This window comes from Monodelphis domestica, chromosome 5 (assembly GCF_027887165.1).
Source record: "Monodelphis domestica isolate mMonDom1 chromosome 5, mMonDom1.pri, whole genome shotgun sequence".
In the NCBI taxonomy this organism is placed as follows: Eukaryota; Metazoa; Chordata; class Mammalia; order Didelphimorphia; family Didelphidae; genus Monodelphis; species Monodelphis domestica.
Window position 1 is genome coordinate 258,025,417 of NC_077231.1, and position 16,992 is coordinate 258,042,408.

General features: G+C 37.0%; 1 protein-coding gene across 1 annotated transcript in view; it reads left to right on the plus strand.

Moving 5' to 3' along the window:
* Nucleotides 1-16,992, plus strand: part of LOC130454735 (mycocerosic acid synthase-like polyketide synthase) — a 66,429-nt gene that overhangs the window by 20,983 nt on the left and 28,454 nt on the right. Inside the window, exon 5 of the mRNA XM_056800668.1 lies at nt 2,735-8,155. Coding sequence (XP_056656646.1) covers nt 2,735-8,155 — 5,421 coding nt within the window. The remainder of the gene's footprint in view (nt 1-2,734; nt 8,156-16,992) is intronic.

The following is a 16,992-nucleotide window of genomic DNA, read 5'->3' on the forward strand; positions in this document are numbered from 1 at the left end:
ATCAAATAAAACTCAATTAGTCTCATCAGAATTGCTTCCTAATCCATATACCATTTTGTAGTCCTAGTTTAAGTTCTTCCTATGACTTTTAAAAATTTCTGTAAAATCTTTTACTTGGCCTTCTGATGTTCTTGTCAGCACAATTTTTACTTATTTTTTCACTGTTATTTACCCATGTAAGGCTATTTTCAAATGCCTTGCATGTTTTCTATTTATATTGATTCCAGTAATATTAGGGTTATTTTCCTTTGTATCGCTCCATAGTTAGCATTGCCTTTTAAAAACCAAGTTGACCCTCTGCTCTTCTTTGTTCACTTTCTGTTTTGGGTAATTTTTATTTTCTTCATATTTATAAACAATTTCCCTCTTCTTTTGTTTTTGGAAGAGATGTGAGGAACTCAGGCTCCTCTGAATTTCTATCTAGAACATTTTGATAAGAAAACCCCTAAACAGAAAAATTACATAGGAATATTAGAGACACGTCTTTGATATTCACTCTGAAAATATTTAAAAGACTTCAAATTATACAGTAGTATCTCATTTTACTGAACTCAATACTTATAAATTCAGGTATTCATGATTGGAATAGAATGGCAGAAAAATGCATAAAATAAAAACATTTTAATTATGTGCTAAGTCCACTTCATTTTTCCAAGAGAAGTGAAGTTCACAGCAGATCACCAAATCAAGCTCATTCTCATTCTGAGAAGCATTAGTCAGAGTAATTACACTGTTTTGTGCTAAACCTTAACTCCTATATTAGTCTTTGTCTGGAATTCTCACTTGTAACAAATTGTGTTCTAGTCAAAATTCAATTATATATAATGGCCCCAAAGGACAAGAGTAGCAATGCTGGTGGCTCTGATATGCATAAGAAAAGTCCTAAAGTGCCCAGGTATGTTTGTATAAGAAATACTTATTACATAATATGGTTAACTTCACTATTATGCACGAGTTTCCACTAATGTATTGGTTATGTAAAATGAGATCTTACTTATATGTCAATATATCTACTATTTTAAAAGACAGTGCAGTGATGAAACAGATACAAATTAATATCCTTGCTGTAAAGTAAAAGGTCAAAGTCTTAGGTCCTCTTTTGTATTTTACAAAAATTATCTCAACTCAGACTTTAATATTAAAATTTTAAAAGTTGATCAATCCACTAATTAATTTTTTTAAAGCCCTGGTTTTCATCAAGAACTAAAGAGAAAATTCTAAAATTCTAATCTGATTCTCAGTATAATGCTGGTGAAAAGAGCCACAATACCAAAAGTTCAGAGAACTTGGCTATCATTTTGGATTTAATACTAACTAGGTATATGACCTAGATAAGTCACTTAACAATTAGCTCATTTACAATGAAATGAGAAGGTCAATCTAGTGCCCTTTCAGAGGAAAAATGATATAGCCAATTATATAAGTTCCCTTCAATCCAGGATTAAATAAGCCTTACATTAAGAAGAGGTATCCTACAAAAAGTTCTGACCCATGCCATTAGTTAGAGATTTGGAAACCTAAAAAAGTTTCACACTGAAGATGAAAGATTGATTCCACATCGATAAAAAGCCATCACTCAAGACACTCAGTAATATATGATGCAGAGAGTATCTTAAAACTGACTCAAGCAGAACATGAGAAATAAATGGTATATATTTTCCTTTTTTTACTATTAACATCAATAAAAGGTCATTAAAAGGCAATGGATAAAATCAGAATGTTTGAAGAGAAATAAGATTATAGTGTTAATAATCAAGGTTCTACGGGTGAAATAAACATCAATGAACCTAGCTCTTATAATGAATCCCAAAAACAGAAGAAAATTTTTTAAAAAACAACTATTAGTGTATGGTAATTTACAGTGTTACTACTGAGCAACATAATCTGTTACTTTAATTTTTGGAATTCTTTCACCATTATTGCAGAATTACTAAGGCATTTAAATACAAGACAAAGGGAATTCTAAAAGAAAACACAAATATATTTCAACTAAAACACTGGTTTCTGTCAATACAATAGCAATTGGATCTACAGGTTCAATGGTATAGGAAATTCAAAGGTGAAGAAACTCACTCTACCATTGGAAGTAGCCAGTATCTTTGCAATTTTTTATCTTAGAGAGTAGCCTGGGTCATTGGGAGGATAAGTGACTTGCCTAGGGTCACAAAGCTAGCACATGTCAGAGGCAGGTTTTGAATCCAGGGGTAACTAACTTTTAGGTCAGTTTTCTCTTCACTAATCCAAATGGCCAGTATCACGGATGAAGAAATTAAGAACCATCATACACTATGAATGAATTTATCTAATATGGTTCTTACTTAAATATTGTTTCAAAACTTTTCATAGTTCTCATTAAATGATATTTAAAAGTAACATCATGAATGAAATTGTTTTGAAACATGTTATCTAGGATCACTGAGTAGTCTACAAAATAATAAACTGAGATACAAAAGTAGGAAAGACTCGTCCAGAACCACAAAACTAGCTAGTAGTAAAAACTAGGAACCTCAAACAGAAACTATAATTGCCCCCACCTAGATTCTTTACATTAATTCATTATATAACTCAAAATATTGTTACTGATGTCTAATATTAAATGTTGAAATTGGACATTAAATTGTTTATATAAGATGAAAATGTTGATTGTCAAATTAATTTTTCTTCTTTTCCGGGATATTTCTTTTATCAATTTATATAACATTGTAATAAATATGAATTTAATTTAATACAACAGGCTCTGGAAGATGGCAACAAAATCTGGGCTACTATCAGCATGAGTGCAGTGAATCAGGATGGCAGATCAGTAACTCCCATCACCAAACCCTCTCAGAAACAACAGGAGATACTTCTAGAGAGCATTTATTCAACTCACATCAACCCATCCATTGTGCATTATATTGAAGCCCATGGCACAGGAACACCTGCTGGAGATCCTACTGAAGCAGAGAGCATAGGCAACATTGTTGGTAGAAGAAGATCTAGAAATGCCCCTCCTCTGAAGATTGGTTCACTGAAAGGAAATATTGGTCATACTGAGTCAGCTGCTGGAATTGCTGGCCTAATTAAAGTGCTTCTGATGATGCACCATGAAAAGATCGTCCCATCACTCCACTATTCAGAGAGTATGAGTAGCATCGATGCAGAAAAGTTAAATCTCTCCATCCCCACAGCAGTAGAAAAGTGGGAAGAGTCTTTAGAATTTGGCAGGATAGCTGGCATAAACAGCTTTGGATTTGGAGGGTCCAATGCCCATGTTGTTGTCAAACAGTTTAAGCAGTCATGTGAGCAAATACCTTCTAAAAGACCCTATGAGATATTTGTGCTTTCAGCAGCATCCAGTAAGTCCCTCAACCTCATGATGGAAGACACAGCTCAGCAACTGCATCAGAATGACCATGTATCTCTCCAGAATCTGACCTACACCTCTGCCTGCAGAAGAAGTCATGCCAACTACAAATACAGAAAAGCATTCGTGACAACTTCCCTAGCAAATCTGCAGCAACAACTTAATCCAGCAACTGGAGTCCAAACAACACAGACAAAAGGGAGTCCTCAATTAATATTTGTGTTCTGTGGTAATGGAGCCCATTATAAGGGGATGGGCAAGGTCTTGCTTAGGACAGAACAAGTGTTCAGGGAAAAATGCCAAGAAATCAATCATTTGTTTCTCCAATATGCCCCTATCAAGCTACTGGATTTAATAGAAGAGGAATTTGATGATTTTTCAAGACCTGAAGTCTCCCAGCCCCTCCTCTTCCTAATCCAGGTAGCTTTAGTATCCCTCCTAAAATACTGGGGCATTGAGCCCGTTGCTATTGTGGGGCATTCATTTGGGGAAGTCGCTGCTGCCCACTGTGCAGGGTGTCTCACCCTTGAGGATGCTGTGAAGATTATTCACTATAGGAGCAGCTTTCAGGCAAAGGTCACTGGTGGGAAAATGTTGGTAGTTGGAAACATTCCTGTAGAGGAAGTCTCCAAATCATTGACCCCCCACACTGGAAAGGTTTGCATTGCAGCCTTCAATAGTCCCTATTCCTGCACATTGTCAGGAGAAGCTGACACTATAGATGCCCTTCATGAAGAACTTTCTCAGCAATTTGGAGCAAGGAATATATTTCTCTTTGTGTTACAAGTTCCTGCTGCTTATCACAGTCATATGATGGATCCAATAATTCCTGGCATTATCAAGACCATAAAGGGTTTGGTGAGGCAGGAGCCTGAAGTGGAAATTGTCTCCACAGTGACAGGAGAAAGAGCTTCTGCAGAGGTTTTCACAACGAGCAAATATTGGGCCAGAAACATTCGAGAACCAGTCGCTTTCACGAGGGCCATCCAAACTTTGGCTCAAGGAAGGGAAAATGCAATCTTCCTTGAAATAGCCCCAAAACAAGTATTACAAAGGAATATCAAAGAGACGCTAGGAAAACAAAGTGTTGTTCTGTCTGCACTGCAAGCAGACAAAGATTATGAGACCCTTTTTGCTCTTGTCAAAAATCTATTTGAATTGGGATATAATCTCAATTGGCCACAGTTCTATGATGGGTTGAAGGCAGTTCCAATAGACTATCCAAGATACCAGTTTGATCGTCAGAATCTCAACGCATACCTGAAAAGTCTGCAGCAACAGCAGAGCACGACCAGTGCCAATCATCCTCTCCTTAGCAGTGCAAATAGCAACTCAGAACTCACCTGCACACTCTCTCCAAGTACAGCACCCTATGTTTATGAGCACAAAAACAATGGGGTGCCTCTGGTTCCAGGGGCTCTTTTTGCTGAGGTTGGCTTAGCTTCAGTGATGATCACTTCAAGACCCAAGATACCGCTAAGTGAATGTGAGCTGAGCATCAGTTTTGTCACTCCCTGTGTAGTAAACCAAGGTTCCCTTGACTTGCAAGTCAAACTTGAACAGAAAAAGACAGCGACAGAATTCAAAATACTCTCTCTGTCTTCTGTAGTTCATGCCACAGGGCAAGTTACAAAACTCCCAGCAGGAAGTTTGAGTGAAAGAAATTGTCTCCCTCTTAAGGACATCTTTGAAAGGTGTAAGTCAGTCTTGGCCATCAGGGAATTCTATGAAATCCTCTCTGTTGTGGGTTTCCAGTATGGTGACATTTTCCAACAACTAGGCGACATTTCATACTGTGAGGAGTTCAAGGAAGGCCTAGCAAACATTAGAGTAAATGAAGCCACCATAAGGGAAATGCATGACTATCACATTCACCCAGTGCTGCTAGACTGCTTCATGCAGATGACAGCTGTTCTGGCCAGCATAGGCACACAATCTGGAGGAAAGGCTGCATTTCCTTCTTCTATAGGCAGCCTTGTCATCTTCAGACCCCTGCAAGAAGAAATGACGATCTATATGAAAGCCAACAAGTCCACTGAGAACTACTTAGAAGTCTGTGGATTTTTGACAGATAAACATGGCCAGGTTTTGGCAGAACTGAAGCATGTTGTCATCACCTATATGGCACAAGGATCTACTAATGATGACTTCTTGTTTGAAAATAAGTGGAAGCCAATCTCCCCAGTGCCAGTGGCTGGACATTCGATGGACTCACCCCCATTCCTGGTATTTGCTGACAAATTTGGAATAGCTCAACAGCTAAAAAAATACTTACACAGTCAGTCCAAGTATATTACATCTGAGGAATGGGAAGCAATGCAAAATTCTGAGGAGTCAGGAAAGGACAGGATGAAGAAAGAGACCGAAGGCTTCCATGACGTATTGTTCATGTGGGGAATTCAAAAATTCAGCGAAGAAACCCCAGGAATGCTAATCACAAAATACTCGGCGAAGTGTTGTGAGACATTTAGCCAAGTGATCTTGGCCTTGAGGGGGAAAAACGCTCCTTGTTCTGTGACAATCATCACTCACAGAGCCACATCAAGAAATATTGATCAGATCAGTCCTGGCCCTGTTCTCTCTGGCATGACAAGGTGCTGTTTCGTAGAAGTCCCAGACATCACATTTAAGATGGTGGATATCAGCTTTCCAAGTACACAGGACATAGCAAGTTTAGCAGAGGCTGTCATCAAATATAAGGGGCAAGATTATCCTGAACTCTGGATTGATCAGGGAAGAATGTACATTAGTGAAATCAGGCGCACTCCCTATGAACTCCCTTCTGACACCCAACTTCCCAAGGACCCACACACACCAGGTGAATTCTCTTTATACACAGCAAATCCATACAAGGCAATAGACGTGTCTGCTCAGGAAACAGAACCTGAGGTCATTCCCCTTGAAAACCACTGTGTGGAAGTTCAAGTTGAGAGGATATGTATCCATTCAGAAGACTACTTTCCTGTTAGCACCTCTAGTCTGACCTTTGGGAAGACTCTGTACTGGACTGAGCACACGATGGAAAAGCATCAATTGCTAGCCTTGGACTTCAATGGCACAGTAACCAAAATTGGCAAAGGAGTGAAGGAAGTAAAGGTCGGGGATCACATTGCCACATGCTTCCCAGTTGGTGCCTCATCAAGGGTCTTCATTCCTGAGATCATCTGTTTCCAAACCAAGAAATTACCCATTTTTAGAAACACACCATGTGTGTCATATTTCATAATAGCATGGAAAATTCTCACTCAGATATTGCCAAAACCAAAGTCTCTTGCCCCTTTATCTGTTATCTGTACTCATCCAGGATCCACTTTAGGCCAAGTGCTGACATTGGCAGCTAAAGAAGTGGGCTGGAAAGCCAGTCTTCTCTCACCTTCTCCCGATGTACAGGGAACTCTGAAAGACTGCCAGGCACTCATATTTCTGTCTCCGTTATCCTGCTTCTCCAAGGAAATGCTGTCTGACCTTTCAAACCTCAGAGATGTGGTGGTTTTATATGGGAGTCACCAGCCTGAATTTCTGCAACAGCTACTTCATAACAGTCAGGATCATATCCAGGTTCACACCCTAAATGTCAGTCCGGTTTTTCAGAAATCAGCTTTAATACACAATAAGCGAGCGTACTACCAGTGGATGAAATCAATGACTTTGAAAAAGAATACGAACTTAGCCTTCTCTCTTTTTCAACCCACTGAGTCCCTGGCATGCACAGAACCAACTCCTGACTCCTATTTCACATGCAAGGCCATCCCACTTCTTGTGTTGGGAGGAAGATCACCAGAAAGAGACGTTTCAGACATACCTAAGAATGCAGCAGAAAAGAAACTTTTTAAGTCAAATGCAGTGTATATTGTGTCAGGAGGACTCTCTGGCCTTGGCTTCGAAACAGTCAGATTTATTGCCCAAAAGGGGGGTGGCTCTGTGGTGATTCTTTCAAGGAGAAGTCCAAATGCTGAGCAACAACTGGAAATACAGTCTATGGAAAAACAGAATGAAGGCTGCAAGATCATCAGCTTGCAGTGTGATGTCACTGTTCACTCTGAGGTGAACAAGGTCATCAGTTCCATTGGCAACATCTTTCCCAAGGTTCCAATCAAAGGTGTGTTTCACAGTGCAGTCGTGTTGGATGATGCACATCTTGAAGCTCTAAATGTCAGTCGCTTTGAGAAAGTCCTAAGTCCCAAAGTGGCAGGAGTAATAAATCTTCATTATGCTACCAGGGGACATAAGCTAGATTATTTTGTCTGTTATTCATCTGTCACTTCCTTCCTTGGCAATGCAACCCAAGCAAATTATGCTGCTGCTAATTCCTTCCTAGACATGTTCTGCCATTATCGGAGGAACTGTGGTCTTGCTGGTCAATCCATTAACTGGGGTGCTTTGAACCTAGGACTCTTGTTAAACAAAGACAATCTTCAAAAGTTTTTAGCTAGCAAGGGAATACTTACTCTTCAGAAATCTGAGATTTATGAATATCTTGAAAAAAGCTTACTTCTCAATAATCCTCAGCAAGCAGTAGTTAAGTTTGATTTCAAGGCACTGAAGAATTATTTCTTTAGTCAGGTTCCATCTTTCAAAATCCGCTTTGCTAAATTTTTGCAGAATGAATACAACGCAGTGGCTGAGCCTAATAGCATGGCTCATCAGGATTCATCAGCAATGGCAACTCAAGATTATATCTATTCTCTAGTAAGTGAGCTGAGTAATATCAATCCCAAGGATATTACAATGAACACGCCTCTCATGTCACTCGGCATGGACTCTATGTCAGCAATGACCCTTCAAAATCGACTTTTTCAAGACAAAAAGGTAGATGTTCCTCTCATCAAATTACTTGACCCCAATGCAACTCTAATGACAATTCAATCACTTTTGGAAGAACCATCAGAAAAATCAACAATTAATGGAGTTAGTGATAGAAATCAAGACACTTATTTTTAAGGTAACTGAAAGTAATATCTTGAAATGCCCTAAAACTGTTTAAAAGTCAAACTACAAAATGAGAAGCATGCCACTTACTAATTATATTATACTGTTTTTCTTTTTGCAAATCTCTAGGAAGACAGAGGTACCATCTGCAAAAGTAACTTATAAGTTTGATAAGTAGCTAGATAATTCAGTTGAAATTCCTCCTTTTGTAGTAGAGATTCAGTTCCATTGAGAGACTGCTCATGGGTCTAGTTCCAACCTTTGGTCTTTTTCAAGGTGATCAGTTTGAAGTTACAAGATGAAAGTTGCATTTAAGGATGAGAAAAAATGGATCGCCTTTTTGTCAAAAGAACTGAGCTAGGACCTAGAAGACATGAGACAATTAGTGGTGGCTTAAATACTCAAAAATATTTTCTATTTCTTTCACACTTGAAAGCTTACAAAACACTAGCAGCAATTTTTGTATTTACTACAGAGCTGCTTGTTCATTTAACATCATTTTGTTCACTCTAATATATATGAAGCCTGTCTTATTCAAGAAGTGACAAAACCTTTCATAGACTTAGATATATTTGTTCTGAAACAAAAAGTTCTACATTCACTATAAGGAGACTAATTATCTATTGTCTTATAACAAAAAGCTTGGTAAATAGAGGTTTTTCATTATTTGTTTCTACATTAGAATACAATGAAGAAAAATTAAATGATGGTATAGCTTGATAAGACAAAAGATGAAAAACTACAAGATTTTTAGTTACTTATTTTTACTAAAAACAAAAAGTGGTTAATGATAATCCTAAAGTAGAAGTGGAGAACCATAAGAATTACTTTTATGTCTAAATATCCATTATGAATAATCTTTTACATCAGTCTGGTTTAATCAAACACACTGGCACATGAAAGTATGTATTAAAACTGTCTTGTTATCATGAAATCCAAGAGTTCTGAAATTCACATATATCTGTGATAATGAACAATTTCATTTAATGAATGGAGCAGTCAAGGCAGAAGATTTAGTGCTAATATTTTTGTAAACCCTCACCTTCCATCTTAGAACCAATACTGGGTATTGTGGTAAGGGCTAGGAAATGGGGGTTAAGTGACTTGCCCTGGGTCACACAGTTAGGAAGTGTCTGAGAGCAGATTTGAACCCAGGACCTCCCATCTCTGGGCCTAGCTCTCAATCCACTGAGCCATTCAGCTACTCCCTAGTGCTAATATGTTTTTAATTACTTGGATGTTCTGCACATCTCAAACTGTATGTGAATAAAAATAATAATTGCCATTCACACAAAACCCTCTCACTATCCTGACATTTTGTTGTTGTTGTTAATGGCACCACTATTTTCCAAGGTCAAAGATTCCTTGATTCATAGTTAATTTTTTTACACTCATAACTCCCATCACCCACCAAATCATATCATTACTTCCCTCACAATGTGTCCTCCATCCATCATTTCCTTCTATTCATTAGCAGTTATGGATGTTATTGTGAAGTCATGTAATGGAAAGACAGTAATAAAGAACAAAATGATATAGGTGAAGCAGCACTAGACTAGGCATAGGAAGAAATCTGACTTAGAGTTCTAACTTAAACATGTAGTAGCTATGTAACAATGGAGAAATCATGATTTCTCTGTGCTTTAGTTTCTTCATTTGTAAAAGGAAGAGATTAGTATTCCCCCCCTCCTATTTTAAGGAGGTTTCTGTCAAAAATATTCTAAATATAATAAATTATTATATTTATAAAATCATCACTTATCATTACTCTTGTTGTCATCCAATCTGCTGCCATTACCAAGTCTTCTGTTTTCCTTTATCCAATCTCTACAACCCATCCATCTCCCTTCTATCTACTCCACACGTTTGACAGATTCATTTCTCTGAAATATCAGTCCTCTTATACCATTCTCTTCTTGAAAAGTTTCTAATAATTCCTAATTGATGCTAAGATAAGAATCCAGATTTCCCTGATTGCTATTCAAATTTCTATCAAATATGCTTCTAGCCTCTTTCCATTTTTCTCCACTAGCAGAGTTTAGTAACAATAATATGTTATCTTCAAAATGAAAACAATAACAACTGATGTTTAATATAACTAAGTTGCTACTATGTGATACTGGGTAAATGGTGGCTCAGAACACCACCTTCTGGCTATTACAAAGGTATACATGGTGTTCTGTTTATTTACTCCATCAAGAGATTCACTTTTGGGGGAAAGCTGGGTAGCTCAGTGGATTGAGAGCCAGACCTAGAGACAGGAGGTCCTGAGCTAAAATCTGACCTCAGACACTTCCCAGCTCTGTGACCCTGGGCAAGTCACTTAACCCCCATTACCTAGCCCTTACCACTCTTCTGCCTTGGAACCAATACACAGTATTGATTCTAAGATGGAAGGTAAGAATTATAAAAAATAGAGAGAGATTCACTTTTTTTAATGGGTAATTAGTTCTGGGAGGCAATATGGCAGAGTAATAAATGCTTTGGGCTCACACAAACCCACCTTCAAATAACCACCCAAAAAAGTCTCAAAACAAATTCTGGAGCAAAGAACCAAGAAAAGACAGTGTTTCAATATAAGAAAACAAAGATTGACAGCAGGAAAAACTCATCTCACTGGGATAAGAGGGAAAGTAGAAGAACTAGCAATGTGAAGAGCAGTCCAGCACACACTGAGGAGCAGGTCAGCACACGCTGAAGCGAAGTGCACTGAGCACCTGAAGATCCAGGAAAAAGAGAATCAGTCAGGTGCCCACCTGGGAGAACTGGCAGCTAGGAAATAAGAATTCATTCAATCAACTGCACATAGCATCTAGTGGAACCCAGGGAGGGTACTCCCTACACCCTAGGAAGAGATTAGAACTTCAACATTGTGATAGAGGGTGGCACTAAAGAAAAAGTGCCAGACTGAAGAGTATGTGAAATCGATCACCTCGACAGGGGAGGGGCCCCAGGAGTGAATTTCCTGAGGAGAGAAGACTCTGGCTGGAGAGCAGTGAGGGGCTCTCCGTCTTGAGACTTCGAAGAGAGAAGGTGGATAAAGACTTTCTCCTGAGGGTTACCCACTTTTCCTGCTGGTGACTGGAAATCTTTTCCCCCCAACTCTTCCCAATTGAAGGGACTTTCTGAAGAGAAACCTGAGCAGATTTTACCTCAGCTCCTGTTGCCCAGGGGTGAGTCAACCTGACTTTCTCTCAGGGGGCTCAGGCTGCCAAGGCCTGAGTTCCCCCCCCAAACTCAAGGAGGGAGGAAAATAGTTTAGATAGGGACCCCCTTTTCCCACTTTCCTTTTCCCATTCTTCCCTGCCCGTTATTTCCTTTTGTAGTACCTGATTAGGTTAACATTAAAAAGTTATCTGCTCCCCAAGTTGAGTGTGAGTGAACAGATCAAGGGGAGACCTTTAGGGTCTCTAGTAATGGAGGGGGCACAAGAGGGACAAGAGCAAATTGGGGAGAGCAGCTTTAGCTAAGGAGGAAGGCAGAAGGGGAAAGATCTTCAAACCCCCTCTCTTCTCTCTGAGCCAACTCATTACAGCTCCTGTCTTCCCCTGAACCCTGCTTTGTGTGAAGGGGAGGAGTTCTCCTCTCTTTCTCCCTTTCTCTCCATACCTCAGGTCCAAGCCTCCCCTCTAGGGTACATCCTTTCTCTTCTTTTTGTTAAACAACATATAGGCAAAATCATGAAAAAAAATGTAAAATGAGCAAAATAGAAGGGAAAAACATGACCCAAGTTACTTCAATAACAGAGAAGATTAAAATTACAACCCAGAAAGGGACAACAATACCCAAACAGAAACATGCAAAGCTTTAAAAGAAAGTGAAAGACTGTTAGGCCCAAAAAGAACTTTTGGAAAAGCTTGAAAAGACTTTAAAAAACTAACTAATAAAAGAAAAAGAAAACTGGGGGTGGGGAGGGGAGTGAGAGTAAGAGTCAACAACCTGGTAAAAAATATATAAAAACTCACTGAAAAAGCAAATCCTCCTAAACTAGAATTGTCGAAAAGGGAAAAGAGGTCTCCAAATACACTGAATGTCTATTTTCCCTCCTTGTTCAAGTACAAGAAGGTAGTTTTTCCTTATGAGACAAGGATGAAAAGAAATCTCAGTGATCAAATTCAATACTTAAGATAAATATAAAAAGGTAAACAGAAAAGTGAAATCCCATGGGATTCAGTAAGGTGAAACTGATTACATTCCTACATGAGGTGATAATTAAAATATTTAATATATTTATGATTCATGAAATACTTAAGTTACTTCTTAAACTGATTATATTTGTATGTGGGAAAGTGATGATTAAGTTGTGTAAGATATCTATGATACATAAGGGACTGTTAAATTAATTACACTCCTACATGAGAAGGTAATAATTAATATACTTAAGATGATTACAATACTTGAGACATTTAAGGTACTTAAAGTATGAAGACACTTAAGGTATTTGAGATAGTAAAACTTTATCACTAAAAGGCCCTGAGATGGAGTATATATAGATGGAAGGCAAGGGAGTATGGGATTTATATCCAAAAAAACAAAATTAAGTAACAAGAAAAAGGAGCACACTGGGAGAAGAGAAAAGGAGATATAGAAGAGGGTAAATAATCTGACATGAAGGGACACATGAGAATCTATCAATAGAATAGAGGAGAAGATGGAGTAGCGGGACAATGCTTGACCTTACTCTCATCAAAATGGACACAATGTAGGAAAAACATCAACACTCAGTCATCTATAGAAACTTATCCTACCCTACAGATAAGAAGGAGGGGAGGAGGATTTTAAAAAAGGAAAATGGACAATAGGAAGGTGAATTAAGGGAGTCAATAGCAAGAAGCAAAATATCTGTGAAGAGAAAAAGACTGAAAGGTGAGAGAGAAGAAAAGAAGAAGAAGCAGAAGCAGAAGCAGAAGAAAGAAAGAAAGAAAGAAAGAAAGAAAGAAAGAAAGAAAAAGAAAGAAAGAAGAAGAAAGAAAGAAAGAAAAGAAGAAAGAAAGAAAGAAAGAAAGAAAGAAAGAAAGAAAGAAAGAAAGAAAAGAAAGAAAGAAAGAAAGAAAGAAAGAAAGAAAGAAAGAAAGAAGAAAGAAAGAAAGAAAGAAAGAAAGAAAGAAAGAAAGAAAGAAAGAAAGAAAGAAAGAAAGAAAGAAAGAAAGAAAGAAAGAAAGAAAGAAAGAAAGAAGAAAGAAAGAAAGAAAGAAAGAAAGAAAGAAAGAAAGAAGAAAGAGAGAGAGAGAGAGAGAGAGAGAGAGAAAGAGAGAAAGAGAGAAAGAAAGAAAGAGAGAAAGAAAGAAAGAAAGAAGAAAGAAAGAAAGAAAGAAAGAAAGAAAGAAAGAAAGAAGAAAGAAAGAAAGAAAGAAAGAAAGAAAGAAAGAAAGAAAGAAAGAAAGAAAGAAAGAAAGAAAGAAAGAAAGAAAGAAAGAAAGAAAGAAGAAGAAAGAAAGAAAGAAAGAAAGAAAGAAAGAAAGAAAGAAAGAAAGAAAGAAAGGAAAGGAAGAAAGGAAGGAAGGAAGGAAGGAAGGAAGGAAGGAAGGAAGGAAGGAAGGAAGGAAGGAAGGAAGGAAGGAAGGAAGGAAGGAAGGAAGGAAGGAAGGAAGGAAGGAAGGAAGGAAGGAAGGAAGGAAGGAAGGAAGGAAGGAAGGAAGGAAGGAAGGAAGGAAGGAGGGAGGAGGGTGAAGGAAACAGAGGTAAAAATAAGATTGAGGGAAATAGTCAGTAATTGTAATTGTGAATGTGAATGGGATACACTCATCCATAAAATGGAAGACAATAGTAGAGTAGACTAAAAGCCAGAATCCCACAATGTGGTGTTTACAAGAAACACATTTGAAGCAGATAGATCAAAGAATAAAGGTAAGAAACTGGAGAAGAATGTATTATGCTTCAGATGAAGTTTAAAAAGCAGGGGTAGCAATCACAATCTTGGATAAATCAAAAATAAAAATTTATCTAAATAAAATATCTAATGAAGGAAATTACATCCTGTTAAAAAGTTCCATGAAGAATGAAGTTGTATTAGTATCAAACATGTACACACCAAAGGGTATAGCATTCAAAAGGAGAAGTTGCATGAGTTATAGGAGGAAATTGATTATAAAATTATACTATCTGGGGACCTCAGCATTCTCCTCTCAGAATTAGATAAATTTGACCAAAAAATAAACAAGAAAGGAGTTAATAAGGGGAAAGGAATTTTAGTAAAGTTAGATATGATTGATTTCTGAAAAACACTGAAAGGGCATAAAGGGAATTTACCTTTCCTCAGCAGTACATGGCACCTTAACAAAAGCTGACTATGTAATAGAGCATAAACTTCTCACTACCAGTGCAAAAAAGCAGAAATATTAACTGCATAATTTTTAGATCATAATACTATGAAAATTACTTTCAACAAAGTGTTGGAGAAAGAATAAATTTTCTTTGGAAACTAAATGATCTTATCCTTAAATATGAAGGGGTCACGGAACAAATCATAGAAACAATTACTAATTTCAATAAAGAGAATGACAACAAGAAAAGCACATACCAGAATTTTAGAGGTGCAACCAAAGTAGTACTTAGAAAAAAATGTATATCTCTAAATGCATACATCAATAAAATGGAGAAAGAGAAGATCAATTAATTGGCTATGTAAGTAAAAAAAAAACTAAAAAAGGAACAAATTAAAAATCCCAAATTATAGCACAATAGTTTTTCTCTCACATATCATGACTTGTTCAGTCATTCCTCAGTTGATGGATATCCTCTTAATTTCTAATTCTTTGCTACCACAAAAAGAGTTGCAATAGTTTTGTACAAATAAGTCCTTTCCCCTTTTTGGGATATCCTTGTGATATATACTTGCCTTCTGAGAAAGAACTAATGGACTCTGAATATGATGGAAACATATTATATTTCATTTTCTTTCTTCCTTTTTCCACTTGGGATCTCACAAAATGATTAATGTGGGAAAATATTATACATAATTGCATATTTAAAATGTATATAAGATTTCTTACCATCTCAGGGAGGTGGGAGGGCACTGAGAGAGTAAGGGATTAAGGGTTAGAATAAGAGAGAAGGTTGGAACCCAAAAAATTTTTAAAGAATGTTAAAAAATTATTTTTAAATGGGATAGGAGAAAAAAATTCATTTTTCAAAACCCCCAATTAAATGCCAAATTAGAAATATTGAAAATCAAAGGAGAGATTAATAAAATTGAAAATAAGAAAGCCATTAGACTAATAAATAAGATATGGTGCTGATTTTAGGGGGAGGGGAGACAAAATAATTGGTTAATTTGATTTTTTAAAAAGGAAGAAGAAAACCAGATTACCAGGATAAAAATCAAAAGGGTGAATTTACAACCATATGGAGAGGAAATCAAAGAAATTATCGGAAGTTATTTCGCCCAATTATATATATATACAAATAAATCTAATAATCTAAGTGGAATAGGTGAAATTTTTAGAAATATAAATTGCTCAGATTAACAGAAGAAATTGAACTTCATGGTTCTCATGGGAATTCATCTCATGGGAGAGATGGATAAAAGAGGAGAGAGAAGAGAGAGGGAAAGGGAGGGAGAGAGAGAGAGACAGAGAGAGACAGAGAGAGACAGACAGACAGAGAGAGAGAGACAGAGAGAGACAGAGAGACAGAGACAGAGAAAAGGGCTGGACTGGGAAACAGATCTGGTCTTTTGATCTAAGCTCTGATACTTGCTTGGGTTAAGTTTTTCTGGGCTTTATTTCTGGTTTTTCTGCCCAACTTATAGGCTTGGATATACATAATTACTATAACGATATAAACAAAATGTTTGAAAACAAATATTGGAAGGATTTGGACAAGGATTTGGAAGAGGGAAGGAGAGGAAAAGGGGAAAAGTTATTTTGGGAAATGCCGGTGATATGAAACCAAAAGAAATAAAGGTTTCTTAAAAAGAGGTGAGGGTTAAACTAGAAAAAAAATTTTTTTTCAGGTTTAAAATTTTTTATTTGCATATTTTAAAATTTGTATATTATAATAACTAAAATCATTTAACAAAAAATGAGTGATTAACTGCATTTTACAATTTTGTAAAGCTTTGGTACAGCTTTGCCTTTTACTATTAAATAGATGGAAAGAGGCAGACAGCTGAGCCTTCATGCAATTCAAAGTCAATATTCTTTTGATGTTGAAAGGGGCAATATTGACATTTAAACTTTATCCAACCTCTTTGCATCTTACAAAGTTGAACAGCTTAAAGAAATGAAATTAAGAAGGCAATGCTTGTAAAATGTATGGTGCAAATTGGCCGGGCAGCTTTCATTACTATTTACACTTTCTGCTATCCTTTTTCAATAGCCCCATCTCAGAAAAAAAAAATGAGCAGGATATCAATGAATTCCCTCAGAAAAAGTGCCCATGGCCAGATAGATTCACAAGTGAATTCTACAAAACATTTAAGGAACAAGTAATTCCAATAAAGGGGTGTGAGGGGATGGGAGGGCAGGAAGGGGGGTATGTGTAGAGAAAGGGGAAGAAAGAATTCTACCAAATTTTCTTTATGACACAAAATATGGTGCTGATATATAAACTAGGAAGATCAAAAACAGAAAGAAAACAATAGGCCATTCTCTCTAATGAATATTGAAGCAATAAGTTTAAATAAAATACTAGTAAGGAGATTATGGCAATAAATCACAAGGATTACACACTATTACCAGGTAGGTTTTATACCAAGAATAGAGGGATGGTTGTAT